The 16,122-nt window shown below is 73.5% G+C and overlaps 1 protein-coding gene across 1 annotated transcript in view; it reads left to right on the top strand.

The window, feature by feature from the left end:
* Positions 1-16,054, top strand: part of EMIHUDRAFT_113418 (hypothetical protein) — a gene marked incomplete at both ends in the record, with an annotated part of 17,719 nt that extends 1,665 nt beyond the window's left edge. Inside the window, one exon of the mRNA XM_005782568.1 lies at positions 137-16,054. Coding sequence (XP_005782625.1) covers positions 137-16,054 — 15,918 coding nt within the window. The remainder of the gene's footprint in view (positions 1-136) is intronic.
* Between the last annotated feature and the right edge of the window lie 68 nt (positions 16,055-16,122).

Genomic DNA, 16,122 nt, shown 5'->3' with positions numbered 1-16,122 from the left:
AGCCACCGCCGCCCTCGCCGCCGCCCCCCAGCCCACCGCCGCCCTCGCCACCGCCGCCACCGTCACTCTCCACCGTCGCCGCTCACCGCCTTCACCACCGCCGTCGCCGCCACCGCCCCCGCCTCCATCCCCGCAGCCGCCGCCGCCGTCCGTGTCAGCCTTCAACTGCACGACGCACCCGAACCCAATGCAAGTCGTCAAGCAAGCCGGCTTCTATAAGCTCGTTGAGCTGGACATCCCGACTGGTGTGTACTCGGATGTCCACACAGTCCAACTCGACACCGCCGTGGACGCGGGTGGTGCGCATCCAAGCTACGCAAACGCCTTCGCCATCAACCCGACCGACGACATCGCGTACGGCAAGTTCACTGATGGCAATACTCAGGACTTCTTCTGCCGCTTCGCCGCCGACCAGATAGCCGAGCCTATGGAGTGCCTCTGCGCCCTGTCGGCCGCGGGGAAGGGGGGCGCTACAGGCTCCGGGGAACTCAACTCGGCGACGATCGTTAACGACATCTACTACGTGGGGATGGGCACGAAGAACCTGCGGACGATCCCGAGCGTGAGTACCTGCTTTGCGAACACCAGCTGCTTTGCGCCGGGCGTGCCGTCACCTTTCACTCAGTGCCCCGGAGCTTGGATCTTCGGAAACCGGGCCGACGGCTTCGGAGGCAGCCTCGACATCGCACTCGATACCATCGATTTTGACGTCAGCGCACTCGACCTGAACATCGCCTCGCTCACCGCCCAGTTTGGCTGGAACGAGCTGGACTACTCCACCAACTCGCGCTACTTGAGGAACAACTTGTACACGTACGACTCGGCCACGGACAGCGTCTCCACCTTTCGGCCGTGCTGCGGCAACGGCAACATGTACCTTGACATCAACCCGTACACTTTCGGGGGCACGACGTATCTGATCGGCCTGGCCACAGAGGACGGCAATGCCCTCATCGTCAAGCTCAGCCCGTCGGGCACCTCGGTCGACGGCTACGCGTACGCGCGCTCTCGCTTCGAGTGGAACGGCGCCAACTACAAGGCCAACGCGAGCAACGACAACTCACGGGGCTTCAAGGGCTTCGGTGCGGCATTTCAGTACGGCGACGACATGTACTACGCCGCCAACGGCGGGACGGGCGTCTTCAAGATGAACCGGCCCGTGCTGGAGGAGATGCTTGTCGCATGTGACTTCACGGCTGGTCACCAGTGCGGCATCACCAACGGGGACATGCTCACGCTCCAGCGCGTCGCCGCCTCCGCTGGCACCAACAGCAGCGATGGGCTGAACTGCGTAAATGTGGTGGACCCATTGCCGGAACTCCCGCCTGCTCCACCAACCACGCCACCGCCGCCGTCGCCGCCGCCCGCGCCGCCATCTCCGCCGGCGTGCGTGGTCAAGCTCGAGCTGGTGCTTGTGCTGGACAAGAGCGGGTCGGTGCGGGCGGAGCAGTCGTCGCTGCTCGCCTTCGCGCGCGAGATGGTGTCCCAGTTCCGCCTCGACGCGACCGAGGGCGCCCGAGTCGGCGTCGTCGAGTTCTCGAGCGACGCGGCGACGCTCACGCCGCTGACCGGCTCTCTGAGCGACGTGCTGACCGCGATCGACGGCGCGTCTGCGGCGGGCGGCGGCACGTCCGTGTCGGACGGCCTCGAGCTCGGGCGAGCCGAGGTGAACCGGGGCGCGCGCGCCGACGTGCCTCGCACGATCCTGCTGCTGACGGACGGCGTGCAGACGGTGGACGGCAACGACGACACGGCCATCGCGAAGGCGGCGGCGGTGAAGCAGGAGGGCGTCTCGATCGTCGCGGTCGGGTTTGGCGGCGCGAACGAGCAGACGATGCGCGCGATCGCGTCGGCGCCCAGCTCCGACTTCGCCTTCTTCGGCGCGTCGATGGACGAGGTGCGGCAGCACTTTGCGTCGGACCGGCTCTGCGAGCTGGCCGCGTCCCCGAAGGCGCCGCCGCCGCCTCCGTCGACGCCCGCGCCGCCGGGGCTGCCGCCCTCGCCGCCGTCGCCGTCGCCCGCGCCGCCGTCTCCGCCGGCGTGCGTGGTCAAGCTCGAGCTGGTGCTTGTGCTGGACAAGAGCGGGTCGGTGCGGGCGGAGCAGTCGTCGCTGCTCGCCTTCGCGCGCGAGATGGTGTCCCAGTTCCGCCTCGACGCGACCGAGGGCGCCCGAGTCGGCGTCGTCGAGTTCTCGAGCGACGCGGCGACGCTCACGCCGCTGACCGGCTCTCTGAGCGACGTGCTGGCCGCGATCGACGGCGCGTCTGCGGCGGGCGGCGGCACGTCCGTGTCGGACGGCCTCGAGCTCGGGCGAGCCGAGGTGAACCGGGGCGCGCGCGCCGACGTGCCTCGCACGATCCTGCTGCTGACGGACGGCGTGCAGACGGTGGACGGCAACGACGACACGGCCATCGCGAAGGCGGCGGCGGTGAAGCAGGACGGCGTCTCGATCGTCGCGGTCGGGTTTGGCGGCGCGAACGAGCAGACGATGCGCGCGATCGCGTCGGCGCCCAGCTCCGACTTCGCCTTCTTCGGCGCGTCGATGGACGAGGTGCGGCAGCACTTTGCGTCGGACCGGCTCTGCGAGCTGGCCGCGTCCCCGAAGGCGCCGCCGCCGCCTCCGTCGACGCCCGCGCCGCCGGGGCTGCCTCCCTCGCCGCCGTCGCCGTCGCCCGCGCCGCCGTCTCCGCCGGCGTGCGTGGTCAAGCTCGAGCTGGTGCTTGTGCTGGACAAGAGCGGGTCGGTGCGGGCGGAGCAGTCGTCGCTGCTCGCCTTCGCGCGCGAGATGGTGTCCCAGTTCCGCCTCGACGCGACCGAGGGCGCCCGAGTCGGCGTCGTCGAGTTCTCGAGCGACGCGGCGACGCTCACGCCGCTGACCGGCTCTCTGAGCGACGTGCTGACCGCGATCGACGGCGCGTCTGCGGCGGGCGGCGGCACGTCCGTGTCGGACGGCCTGGAGCTCGGGCGAGCCGAGGTGAGCCGGGGCGCACGCGCCGACGTGCCTCGCACGATCCTGCTGCTGACGGACGGCGTGCAGACGGTGGACGGCAACGACGACACGGCCATCGCGAAGGCGGCGGCGGTGAAGCAGGACGGCATCTCGATCGTCGCGGTCGGGTTTGGCGGCGCGAACGAGCAGACGATGCGCGCGATCGCGTCGGCGCCCAGCTCCGACTTCGCCTTCTTCGGCGCGTCGATGGACGAGGTGCGGCAGCACTTTGCGTCGGACCGGCTCTGCGAGCTGGCCGCGTCCCCGAAGGCGCCGCCGCCGCCTCCGTCGACGCCCGCGCCGCCGGGGCTGCCGCCGTCGCCGCCGTCGCCGCCGCCCGCGCCGCCGTCTCCGCCGGCGTGCGTGGTCAAGCTCGAGCTGGTGCTTGTGCTGGACAAGAGCGGGTCGGTGCGGGCGGAGCAGTCGTCGCTGCTCGCCTTCGCGCGCGAGATGGTGTCCCAGTTCCGCCTCGACGCGACCGAGGGCGCCCGAGTCGGCGTCGTCGAGTTCTCGAGCGACGCGGCGACGCTCACGCCGCTGACCGGCTCTCTGAGCGACGTGCTGACCGCGATCGACGGCGCGTCTGCGGCGGGCGGCGGCACGTCCGTGTCGGACGGCCTCGAGCTCGGGCGAGCCGAGGTGAACCGGGGCGCGCGCGCCGACGTGCCTCGCACGATCCTGCTGCTGACGGACGGCGTGCAGACGGTGGACGGCAACGACGACACGGCCATCGCGAAGGCGGCGGCGGTGAAGCAGGACGGCGTCTCGATCGTCGCGGTCGGGTTTGGCGGCGCGAACGAGCAGACGATGCGCGCGATCGCGTCGGCGCCCAGCTCCGACTTCGCCTTCTTCGGCGCGTCGATGGACGAGGTGCGGCAGCACTTTGCGTCGGACCGGCTCTGCGAGCTGGCCGCGTCCCCGAAGGCGCCGCCGCCGCCTCCGTCGACGCCCGCGCCGCCAGGGCTGCCGCCCTCGCCGCCGTCGCCGTCGCCCGCGCCGCCGTCTCCGCCGGCGTGCGTGGTCAAGCTCGAGCTGGTGCTTGTGCTGGACAAGAGCGGGTCGGTGCGGGCGGAGCAGTCGTCGCTGCTCGCCTTCGCGCGCGAGATGGTGTCCCAGTTCCGCCTCGACGCGACCGAGGGCGCCCGAGTCGGCGTCGTCGAGTTCTCGAGCGACGCGGCGACGCTCACGCCGCTGACCGGCTCTCTGAGCGACGTGCTGACCGCGATCGACGGCGCGTCTGCGGCGGGCGGCGGCACGTCCGTGTCGGACGGCCTGGAGCTCGGGCGAGCCGAGGTGAGCCGGGGCGCGCGCGCCGACGTGCCTCGCACGATCCTGCTGCTGACGGACGGCGTGCAGACGGTGGACGGCAACGACGACACGGCCATCGCGAAGGCGGCGGCGGTGAAGCAGGAGGGCGTCTCGATCGTCGCGGTCGGGTTTGGCGGCGCGAACGAGCAGACGATGCGCGCGATCGCGTCGGCGCCCAGCTCCGACTTCGCCTTCTTCGGCGCGTCGATGGACGAGGTGCGGCAGCACTTTGCGTCGGACCGGCTCTGCGAGCTGGCCGCGTCCCCGAAGGCGCCGCCGCCGCCTCCGTCGACGCCCGCGCCGCCAGGGCTGCCGCCGTCGCCGCCGTCGCCGTCGCCCGCGCCGCCGTCTCCGCCGGCGTGCGTGGTCAAGCTCGAGCTGGTGCTTGTGCTGGACAAGAGCGGGTCGGTGCGGGCGGAGCAGTCGTCGCTGCTCGCCTTCGCGCGCGAGATGGTGTCCCAGTTCCGCCTCGACGCGACCGAGGGCGCCCGAGTCGGCGTCGTCGAGTTCTCGAGCGACGCGGCGACGCTCACGCCGCTGACCGGCTCTCTGAGCGACGTGCTGACCGCGATCGACGGCGCGTCTGCGGCGGGCGGCGGCACGTCCGTGTCGGACGGCCTCGAGCTCGGGCGAGCCGAGGTGAACCGGGGCGCGCGCGCCGACGTGCCTCGCACGATCCTGCTGCTGACGGACGGCGTGCAGACGGTGGACGGCAACGACGACACGGCCATCGCGAAGGCGGCGGCGGTGAAGCAGGACGGCGTCTCGATCGTCGCGGTCGGGTTTGGCGGCGCGAACGAGCAGACGATGCGCGCGATCGCGTCGGCGCCCAGCTCCGACTTCGCCTTCTTCGGCGCGTCGATGGACGAGGTGCGGCAGCACTTTGCGTCGGACCGGCTCTGCGAGCTGGCCGCGTCCCCGAAGGCGCCGCCGCCGCCTCCGTCGACGCCCGCGCCGCCGGGGCTGCCGCCGTCGCCGCCGTCGCCGTCGCCCGCGCCGCCGTCTCCGCCGGCGTGCGTGGTCAAGCTCGAGCTGGTGCTTGTGCTGGACAAGAGCGGGTCGGTGCGGGCGGAGCAGTCGTCGCTGCTCGCCTTCGCGCGCGAGATGGTGTCCCAGTTCCGCCTCGACGCGACCGAGGGCGCCCGAGTCGGCGTCGTCGAGTTCTCGAGCGACGCGGCGACGCTCACGCCGCTGACCGGCTCTCTGAGCGACGTGCTGACCGCGATCGACGGCGCGTCTGCGGCGGGCGGCGGCACGTCCGTGTCGGACGGCCTCGAGCTCGGGCGAGCCGAGGTGAGCCGGGGCGCGCGCGCCGACGTGCCTCGCACGATCCTGCTGCTGACGGACGGCGTGCAGACGGTGGACGGCAACGACGACACGGCCATCGCGAAGGCGGCGGCGGTGAAGCAGGAGGGCGTCTCGATCGTCGCGGTCGGGTTTGGCGGCGCGAACGAGCAGACGATGCGCGCGATCGCGTCGGCGCCCAGCTCCGACTTCGCCTTCTTCGGCGCGTCGATGGACGAGGTGCGGCAGCACTTTGCGTCGGACCGGCTCTGCGAGCTGGCCGCGTCCCCGAAGGCGCCGCCGCCGCCTCCGTCGACGCCCGCGCCGCCGGGGCTGCCGCCCTCGCCGCCGTCGCCGTCGCCCGCGCCGCCGTCTCCGCCGGCGTGCGTGGTCAAGCTCGAGCTGGTGCTTGTGCTGGACAAGAGCGGGTCGGTGCGGGCGGAGCAGTCGTCGCTGCTCGCCTTCGCGCGCGAGATGGTGTCCCAGTTCCGCCTCGACGCGACCGAGGGCGCCCGAGTCGGCGTCGTCGAGTTCTCGAGCGACGCGGCGACGCTCACGCCGCTGACCGGCTCTCTGAGCGACGTGCTGACCGCGATCGACGGCGCGTCTGCGGCGGGCGGCGGCACGTCCGTGTCGGACGGCCTCGAGCTCGGGCGAGCCGAGGTGAACCGGGGCGCGCGCGCCGACGTGCCTCGCACGATCCTGCTGCTGACGGACGGCGTGCAGACGGTGGACGGCAACGACGACACGGCCATCGCGAAGGCGGCGGCGGTGAAGCAGGACGGCGTCTCGATCGTCGCGGTCGGGTTTGGCGGCGCGAACGAGCAGACGATGCGCGCGATCGCGTCGGCGCCCAGCTCCGACTTCGCCTTCTTCGGCGCGTCGATGGACGAGGTGCGGCAGCACTTTGCGTCGGACCGGCTCTGCGAGCTGGCCGCGTCCCCGAAGGCGCCGCCGCCGCCTCCGTCGACGCCCGCGCCGCCGGGGCTGCCTCCCTCGCCGCCGTCGCCGTCGCCCGCGCCGCCGTCTCCGCCGGCGTGCGTGGTCAAGCTCGAGCTGGTGCTTGTGCTGGACAAGAGCGGGTCGGTGCGGGCGGAGCAGTCGTCGCTGCTCGCCTTCGCGCGCGAGATGGTGTCCCAGTTCCGCCTCGACGCGACCGAGGGCGCCCGAGTCGGCGTCGTCGAGTTCTCGAGCGACGCGGCGACGCTCACGCCGCTGACCGGCTCTCTGAGCGACGTGCTGACCGCGATCGACGGCGCGTCTGCGGCGGGCGGCGGCACGTCCGTGTCGGACGGCCTCGAGCTCGGGCGAGCCGAGGTGAACCGGGGCGCGCGCGCCGACGTGCCTCGCACGATCCTGCTGCTGACGGACGGCGTGCAGACGGTGGACGGCAACGACGACACGGCCATCGCGAAGGCGGCGGTGGTGAAGCAGGACGGCGTCTCGATCGTCGCGGTCGGGTTTGGCGGCGCGAACGAGCAGACGATGCGCGCGATCGCGTCGGCGCCCAGCTCCGACTTCGCCTTCTTCGGCGCGTCGATGGACGAGGTGCGGCAGCACTTTGCGTCGGACCGGCTCTGCGAGCTGGCCGCGTCCCCGAAGGCGCCGCCGCCGCCTCCGTCGACGCCCGCGCCGCCAGGGCTGCCGCCCTCGCCGCCGTCGCCGTCGCCCGCGCCGCCGTCTCCGCCGGCGTGCGTGGTCAAGCTCGAGCTGGTGCTTGTGCTGGACAAGAGCGGGTCGGTGCGGGCGGAGCAGTCGTCGCTGCTCGCCTTCGCGCGCGAGATGGTGTCCCAGTTCCGCCTCGACGCGACCGAGGGCGCCCGAGTCGGCGTCGTCGAGTTCTCGAGCGACGCGGCGACGCTCACGCCGCTGACCGGCTCTCTGAGCGACGTGCTGACCGCGATCGACGGCGCGTCTGCGGCGGGCGGCGGCACGTCCGTGTCGGACGGCCTCGAGCTCGGGCGAGCCGAGGTGAACCGGGGCGCGCGCGCCGACGTGCCTCGCACGATCCTGCTGCTGACGGACGGCGTGCAGACGGTGGACGGCAACGACGACACGGCCATCGCGAAGGCGGCGGCGGTGAAGCAGGACGGCGTCTCGATCGTCGCGGTCGGGTTTGGCGGCGCGAACGAGCAGACGATGCGCGCGATCGCGTCGGCGCCCAGCTCCGACTTCGCCTTCTTCGGCGCGTCGATGGACGAGGTGCGGCAGCACTTTGCGTCGGACCGGCTCTGCGAGCTGGCCGCGTCCCCGAAGGCGCCGCCGCCGCCTCCGTCGACGCCCGCGCCGCCGGGGCTGCCTCCCTCGCCGCCGTCGCCGTCGCCCGCGCCGCCGTCTCCGCCGGCGTGCGTGGTCAAGCTCGAGCTGGTGCTTGTGCTGGACAAGAGCGGGTCGGTGCGGGCGGAGCAGTCGTCGCTGCTCGCCTTCGCGCGCGAGATGGTGTCCCAGTTCCGCCTCGACGCGACCGAGGGCGCCCGAGTCGGCGTCGTCGAGTTCTCGAGCGACGCGGCGACGCTCACGCCGCTGATCGGCTCTCTGAGCGACGTGCTGACCGCGATCGACGGCGCGTCTGCGGCGGGCGGCGGCACGTCCGTGTCGGACGGCCTCGAGCTCGGGCGAGCCGAGGTGAACCGGGGCGCGCGCGCCGACGTGCCTCGCACGATCCTGCTGCTGACGGACGGCGTGCAGACGGTGGACGGCAACGACGACACGGCCATCGCGAAGGCGGCGGCGGTGAAGCAGGACGGCGTCTCGATCGTCGCGGTCGGGTTTGGCGGCGCGAACGAGCAGACGATGCGCGCGATCGCGTCGGCGCCCAGCTCCGACTTCGCCTTCTTCGGCGCGTCGATGGACGAGGTGCGGCAGCACTTTGCGTCGGACCGGCTCTGCGAGCTGGCCGCGTCCCCGAAGGCGCCGCCGCCGCCTCCGTCGACGCCCGCGCCGCCGGGGCTGCCGCCCTCGCCGCCGTCGCCGTCGCCCGCGCCGCCGTCTCCGCCGGCGTGCGTGGTCAAGCTCGAGCTGGTGCTTGTGCTGGACAAGAGCGGGTCGGTGCGGGCGGAGCAGTCGTCGCTGCTCGCCTTCGCGCGCGAGATGGTGTCCCAGTTCCGCCTCGACGCGACCGAGGGCGCCCGAGTCGGCGTCGTCGAGTTCTCGAGCGACGCGGCGACGCTCACGCCGCTGACCGGCTCTCTGAGCGACGTGCTGACCGCGATCGACGGCGCGTCTGCGTCGGGCGGCGGCACGTCCGTGTCGGACGGCCTCGAGCTCGGGCGAGCCGAGGTGAACCGGGGCGCGCGCGCCGACGTGCCTCGCACGATCCTGCTGCTGACGGACGGCGTGCAGACGGTGGACGGCAACGACGACACGGCCATCGCGAAGGCGGCGGCGGTGAAGCAGGAGGGCGTCTCGATCGTCGCGGTCGGGTTTGGCGGCGCGAACGAGCAGACGATGCGCGCGATCGCGTCGGCGCCCAGCTCCGACTTCGCCTTCTTCGGCGCGTCGATGGACGAGGTGCGGCAGCACTTTGCGTCGGACCGGCTCTGCGAGCTGGCCGCGTCCCCGAAGGCGCCGCCGCCGCCTCCGTCGACGCCCGCGCCGCCGGGGCTGCCGCCCTCGCCGCCGTCGCCGTCGCCCGCGCCGCCGTCTCCGCCGGCGTGCGTGGTCAAGCTCGAGCTGGTGCTTGTGCTGGACAAGAGCGGGTCGGTGCGGGCGGAGCAGTCGTCGCTGCTCGCCTTCGCGCGCGAGATGGTGTCCCAGTTCCGCCTCGACGCGACCGAGGGCGCCCGAGTCGGCGTCGTCGAGTTCTCGAGCGACGCGGCGACGCTCACGCCGCTGACCGGCTCTCTGAGCGACGTGCTGACCGCGATCGACGGCGCGTCTGCGGCGGGCGGCGGCACGTCCGTGTCGGACGGCCTCGAGCTCGGGCGAGCCGAGGTGAACCGGGGCGCGCGCGCCGACGTGCCTCGCACGATCCTGCTGCTGACGGACGGCGTGCAGACGGTGGACGGCAACGACGACACGGCCATCGCGAAGGCGGCGGCGGTGAAGCAGGACGGCGTCTCGATCGTCGCGGTCGGGTTTGGCGGCGCGAACGAGCAGACGATGCGCGCGATCGCGTCGGCGCCCAGCTCCGACTTCGCCTTCTTCGGCGCGTCGATGGACGAGGTGCGGCAGCACTTTGCGTCGGACCGGCTCTGCGAGCTGGCCGCGTCCCCGAAGGCGCCGCCGCCGCCTCCGTCGACGCCCGCGCCGCCGGGGCTGCCGCCCTCGCCGCCGTCGCCGTCGCCCGCGCCGCCGTCTCCGCCGGCGTGCGTGGTCAAGCTCGAGCTGGTGCTTGTGTTGGACAAGAGCGGGTCGGTGCGGGCGGAGCAGTCGTCGCTGCTCGCCTTCGCGCGCGAGATGGTGTCCCAGTTCCGCCTCGACGCGACCGAGGGCGCCCGAGTCGGCGTCGTCGAGTTCTCGAGCGACGCGGCGACGCTCACGCCGCTGACCGGCTCTCTGAGCGACGTGCTGACCGCGATCGACGGCGCGTCTGCGGCGGGCGGCGGCACGTCCGTGTCGGACGGCCTCGAGCTCGGGCGAGCCGAGGTGAACCGGGGCGCGCGCGCCGACGTGCCTCGCACGATCCTGCTGCTGACGGACGGCGTGCAGACGGTGGACGGCAACGACGACACGGCCATCGCGAAGGCGGCGGCGGTGAAGCAGGACGGCGTCTCGATCGTCGCGGTCGGGTTTGGCGGCGCGAACGAGCAGACGATGCGCGCGATCGCGTCGGCGCCCAGCTCCGACTTCGCCTTCTTCGGCGCGTCGATGGACGAGGTGCGGCAGCACTTTGCGTCGGACCGGCTCTGCGAGCTGGCCGCGTCCCCGAAGGCGCCGCCGCCGCCTCCGTCGACGCCCGCGCCGCCGGGGCTGCCGCCCTCGCCGCCGTCGCCGTCGCCCGCGCCGCCGTCTCCGCCGGCGTGCGAGGTCAAGCTCGAGCTGGTGCTTGTGCTGGACAAGAGCGGGTCGGTGCGGGCGGAGCAGTCGTCGCTGCTCGCCTTCGCGCGCGAGATGGTGTCCCAGTTCCGCCTCGACGCGACCGAGGGCGCCCGAGTCGGCGTCGTCGAGTTCTCGAGCGACGCGGCGACGCTCACGCCGCTGACCGGCTCTCTGAGCGACGTGCTGACCGCGATCGACGGCGCGTCTGCGGCGGGCGGCGGCACGTCCGTGTCGGACGGCCTCGAGCTCGGGCGAGCCGAGGTGAACCGGGGCGCGCGCGCCGACGTGCCTCGCACGATCCTGCTGCTGACGGACGGCGTGCAGACGGTGGACGGCAACGACGACACGGCCATCGCGAAGGCGGCGGCGGTGAAGCAGGACGGCGTCTCGATCGTCGCGGTCGGGTTTGGCGGTGCGAACGAGCAGACGATGCGCGCGATCGCGTCGGCGCCCAGCTCCGACTTCGCCTTCTTCGGCGCGTCGATGGACGAGGTGCGGCAGCACTTTGCGTCGGACCGGCTCTGCGAGCTGGCCGCGTCCCCGAAGGCGCCACCGCCGCCTCCGTCGACGCCCGCGCCGCCAGGGCTGCCGCCGTCGCCGCCGTCGCCGTCGCCCGCGCCGCCGTCTCCGCCGGCATGCGAGGTCAAGCTCGAGCTGGTGCTTGTGCTGGACAAGAGCGGGTCGGTGCGGGCGGAGCAGTCGTCGCTGCTCGCCTTCGCGCGCGAGATGGTGTCCCAGTTCCGCCTCGACGCGACCGAGGGCGCCCGAGTCGGCGTCGTCGAGTTCTCGAGCGACGCGGCGACGCTCACGCCGCTGACCGGCTCTCTGAGCGACGTGCTGACCGCGATCGACGGCGCGTCTGCGGCGGGCGGCGGCACGTCCGTGTCGGACGGCCTCGAGCTCGGGCGAGCCGAGGTGAACCGGGGCGCGCGCGCCGACGTGCCTCGCACGATCCTGCTGCTGACGGACGGCGTGCAGACGGTGGACGGCAACGACGACACGGCCATCGCGAAGGCGGCGGCGGTGAAGCAGGACGGCGTCTCGATCGTCGCGGTCGGGTTTGGCGGCGCGAACGAGCAGACGATGCGCGCGATCGCGTCGGCGCCCAGCTCCGACTTTGCCTTTTTCGGCGCGTCGATGGACGAGGTGCGGCAGCACTTTGCGTCGGACCGGCTCTGCGAGCTGGCCGCGTCCCCGAAGGCGCCGCCGCCGCCTCCGTCGACGCCCGCGCCGCCGGGGCTGCCGCCCTCGCCGCCGTCGCCGTCGCCCGCGCCGCCGTCTCCGCCGGCGTGCGTGGTCAAGCTCGAGCTGGTGCTTGTGCTGGACAAGAGCGGGTCGGTGCGGGCGGAGCAGTCGTCGCTGCTCGCCTTCGCGCGCGAGATGGTGTCCCAGTTCCGCCTCGACGCGACCGAGGGCGCCCGAGTCGGCGTCGTCGAGTTCTCGAGCGACGCGGCGACGCTCACGCCGCTGACCGGCTCTCTGAGCGACGTGCTGACCGCGATCGACGGCGCGTCTGCGGCAGGCGGCGGCACGTCCGTGTCGGACGGCCTGGAGCTCGGGCGAGCCGAGGTGAACCGGGGCGCGCGCGCCGACGTGCCTCGCACGATCGTGCTGCTGACGGACGGCGTGCAGACGGTGGACGGCAACGACGACACGGCCATCGCGAAGGCGGCGGCGGTGAAGCAGGACGGCGTCTCGATCGTCGCGGTCGGGTTTGGCGGCGCGAACGAGCAGACGATGCGCGCGATCGCGTCGGCGCCCAGCTCCGACTTCGCCTTCTTCGGCGCGTCGATGGACGAGGTGCGGCAGCACTTTGCGTCGGACCGGCTCTGCGAGCTGGCCGCGTCCCCGAAGGCGCCGCCGCCGCCTCCGTCGACGCCCGCGCCGCCAGGGCTGCCGCCGTCGCCGCCGTCGCCGTCGCCCGCGCCGCCGTCTCCGCCGGCGTGCGAGGTCAAGCTCGAGCTGGTGCTTGTGTTGGACAAGAGCGGGTCGGTGCGGGCGGAGCAGTCGTCGCTGCTCGCCTTCGCGCGCGAGATGGTGTCCCAGTTCCGCCTCGACGCGACCGAGGGCGCCCGAGTCGGCGTCGTCGAGTTCTCGAGCGACGCGGCGACGCTCACGCCGCTGACCGGCTCTCTGAGCGACGTGCTGACCGCGATCGACGGCGCGTCTGCGGCGGGCGGCGGCACGTCCGTGTCGGACGGCCTGGAGCTCGGGCGAGCCGAGGTGAACCGGGGCGCGCGCGCCGACGTGCCTCGCACGATCCTGCTGCTGACGGACGGCGTGCAGACGGTGGACGGCAACGACGACACGGCCATCGCGAAGGCGGCGGTGGTGAAGCAGGACGGCGTCTCGATCGTCGCGGTCGGGTTTGGCGGCGCGAACGAGCAGACGATGCGCGCGATCGCGTCGGCGCCCAGCTCCGACTTCGCCTTCTTCGGCGCGTCGATGGACGAGGTGCGGCAGCACTTTGCGTCGGACCGGCTCTGCGAGCTGGCCGCGTCCCCGAAGGCGCCGCCGCCGCCTCCGTCGACGCCCGCGCCGCCAGGGCTGCCGCCGTCGCCGCCGTCGCCGTCGCCCGCGCCGCCGTCTCCGCCGGCGTGCGAGGTCAAGCTCGAGCTGGTGCTTGTGTTGGACAAGAGCGGGTCGGTGCGGGCGGAGCAGTCGTCGCTGCTCGCCTTCGCGCGCGAGATGGTGTCCCAGTTCCGCCTCGACGCGACCGAGGGCGCCCGTGTCGGCATCGTCGAGTTCTCGAGCGACGCGGCGACGCTCACGCCGCTGACCGGCTCTCTGAGCGACGTGCTGACCGCGATCGACGGCGCGTCTGCGGCAGGGGGCGGCACGTCCGTGTCGGACGGCCTGGAGCTCGGGCGAGTCGAGGTGAACCAGGGCGCGCGCGCCGACGTGCCTCGCACGATCCTGCTGCTGACGGACGGCGTGCAGACGGTGGACGGCAACGACGACACGGCCATCGCGAAGGCGGCGGCGGTGAAGCAGGACGGCGTCTCGATCGTCGCGGTCGGGTTTGGCGGCGCGAACGAGCAGACGATGCGCGCGATCGCGTCGGCGCCCAGCTCCGACTTCGCCTTCTTCGGCGCGTCGATGGACGAGGTGCGGCAGCACTTTGCGTCGGACCGGCTCTGCGAGCTGGCCGCGTCCCCGAAGGCGCCGCCGCCGCCTCCGTCGACGCCCGCGCCGCCGGGGCTGCCGCCGTCGCCGCCGTCGCCGTCGCCCGCGCCGCCGTCTCCGCCGGCGTGCGTGGTCAAGCTCGAGCTGGTGCTTGTGCTGGACAAGAGCGGGTCGGTGCGGGCGGAGCAGTCGTCGCTGCTCGCCTTCGCGCGCGAGATGGTGTCCCAGTTCCGCCTCGACGCGACCGAGGGCGCCCGAGTCGGCGTCGTCGAGTTCTCGAGCGACGCGGCGACGCTCACGCCGCTGACCGGCTCTCTGAGCGACGTGCTGACCGCGATCGACGGCGCGTCTGCGGCGGGCGGCGGCACGTCCGTGTCGGACGGCCTCGAGCTCGGGCGAGCCGAGGTGAGCCGGGGCGCGCGCGCCGACGTGCCTCGCACGATCCTGCTGCTGACGGACGGCGTGCAGACGGTGGACGGCAACGACGACACGGCCATCGCGAAGGCGGCGGCGGTGAAGCAGGAGGGCGTCTCGATCGTCGCGGTCGGGTTTGGCGGCGCGAACGAGCAGACGATGCGCGCGATCGCGTCGGCGCCCAGCTCCGACTTCGCCTTCTTCGGCGCGTCGATGGACGAGGTGCGGCAGCACTTTGCGTCGGACCGGCTCTGCGAGCTGGCCGCGTCCCCGAAGGCGCCGCCGCCGCCTCCGTCGACGCCCGCGCCGCCGGGGCTGCCGCCCTCGCCGCCGTCGCCGTCGCCCGCGCCGCCGTCTCCGCCGGCGTGCGTGGTCAAGCTCGAGCTGGTGCTTGTGCTGGACAAGAGCGGGTCGGTGCGGGCGGAGCAGTCGTCGCTGCTCGCCTTCGCGCGCGAGATGGTGTCCCAGTTCCGCCTCGACGCGACCGAGGGCGCCCGAGTCGGCGTCGTCGAGTTCTCGAGCGACGCGGCGACGCTCACGCCGCTGACCGGCTCTCTGAGCGACGTGCTGACCGCGATCGACGGCGCGTCTGCGGCGGGCGGCGGCACGTCCGTGTCGGACGGCCTGGAGCTCGGGCGAGCCGAGGTGAACCGGGGCGCGCGCGCCGACGTGCCTCGCACGATCCTGCTGCTGACGGACGGCGTGCAGACGGTGGACGGCAACGACGACACGGCCATCGCGAAGGCGGCGGCGGTGAAGCAGGACGGCGTCTCGATCGTCGCGGTCGGGTTTGGCGGCGCGAACGAGCAGACGATGCGCGCGATCGCGTCGGCGCCCAGCTCCGACTTCGCCTTCTTCGGCGCGTCGATGGACGAGGTGCGGCAGCACTTTGCGTCGGACCGGCTCTGCGAGCTGGCCGCGTCCCCGAAGGCGCCGCCGCCGCCTCCGTCGACGCCCGCGCCGCCGGGGCTGCCGCCCTCGCCGCCGTCGCCGTCGCCCGCGCCGCCGTCTCCGCCGGCGTGCGAGGTCAAGCTCGAGCTGGTGCTTGTGCTGGACAAGAGCGGGTCGGTGCGGGCGGAGCAGTCGTCGCTGCTCGCCTTCGCGCGCGAGATGGTGTCCCAGTTCCGCCTCGACGCGACCGAGGGCGCCCGAGTCGGCGTCGTCGAGTTCTCGAGCGACGCGGCGACGCTCACGCCGCTGACCGGCTCTCTGAGCGACGTGCTGACCGCGATCGACGGCGCGTCTGCGGCGGGCGGCGGCACGTCCGTGTCGGACGGCCTCGAGCTCGGGCGAGCCGAGGTGAGCCGGGGCGCGCGCGCCGACGTGCCTCGCACGATCCTGCTGCTGACGGACGGCGTGCAGACGGTGGACGGCAACGACGACACGGCCATCGCGAAGGCGGCGGCGGTGAACCCGGACGGCGTCTCGATCGTCGCGGTCGGGTTTGGCGGCGCGAACGAGCAGACGATGCGCGCGATCGCGTCGGCGCCCAGCTCCGACTTCGCCTTCTTCGGCGCGTCGATGGACGAGGTGCGGCAGCACTTTGCGTCGGACCGGCTCTGCGAGCTGGCCGCGTCCCCGAAGGCGCCGCCGCCGCCTCCGTCGACGCCCGCGCCGCCAGGGCTGCCGCCCTCGCCGCCGTCGCCGTCGCCCGCGCCGCCGTCTTCGCCGGCGTGCGTGGTCAAGCTCGAGCTGGTGCTTGTGCTGGACAAGAGCGGGTCGGTGCGGGCGGAGCAGTCGTCGCTGCTCGCCTTCGCGCGCGAGATGGTGTCCCAGTTCCGCCTCGACGCGACCGAGGGCGCCCGAGTCGGCGTCGTCGAGTTCTCGAGCGACGCGGCGACGCTCACGCCGCTGACCGGCTCTCTGAGCGACGTGCTGACCGCGATCGACGGCGCGTCTGCGGCGGGCGGCGGCACGTCCGTGTCGGACGGCCTCGAGCTCGGGCGAGCCGAGGTGAGCCGGGGCGCGCGCGCCGACGTGCCTCGCACGATCCTGCTGCTGACGGACGGCGTGCAGACGGT

Source organism: Emiliania huxleyi (genome assembly GCF_000372725.1).
Source record: "Emiliania huxleyi CCMP1516 chromosome Unknown EMIHUscaffold_189, whole genome shotgun sequence".
NCBI lineage: Eukaryota > Haptophyta > Isochrysidales > Noelaerhabdaceae > Emiliania > Emiliania huxleyi.
This window is presented reverse-complemented; position numbering and strand designations above follow the sequence as displayed.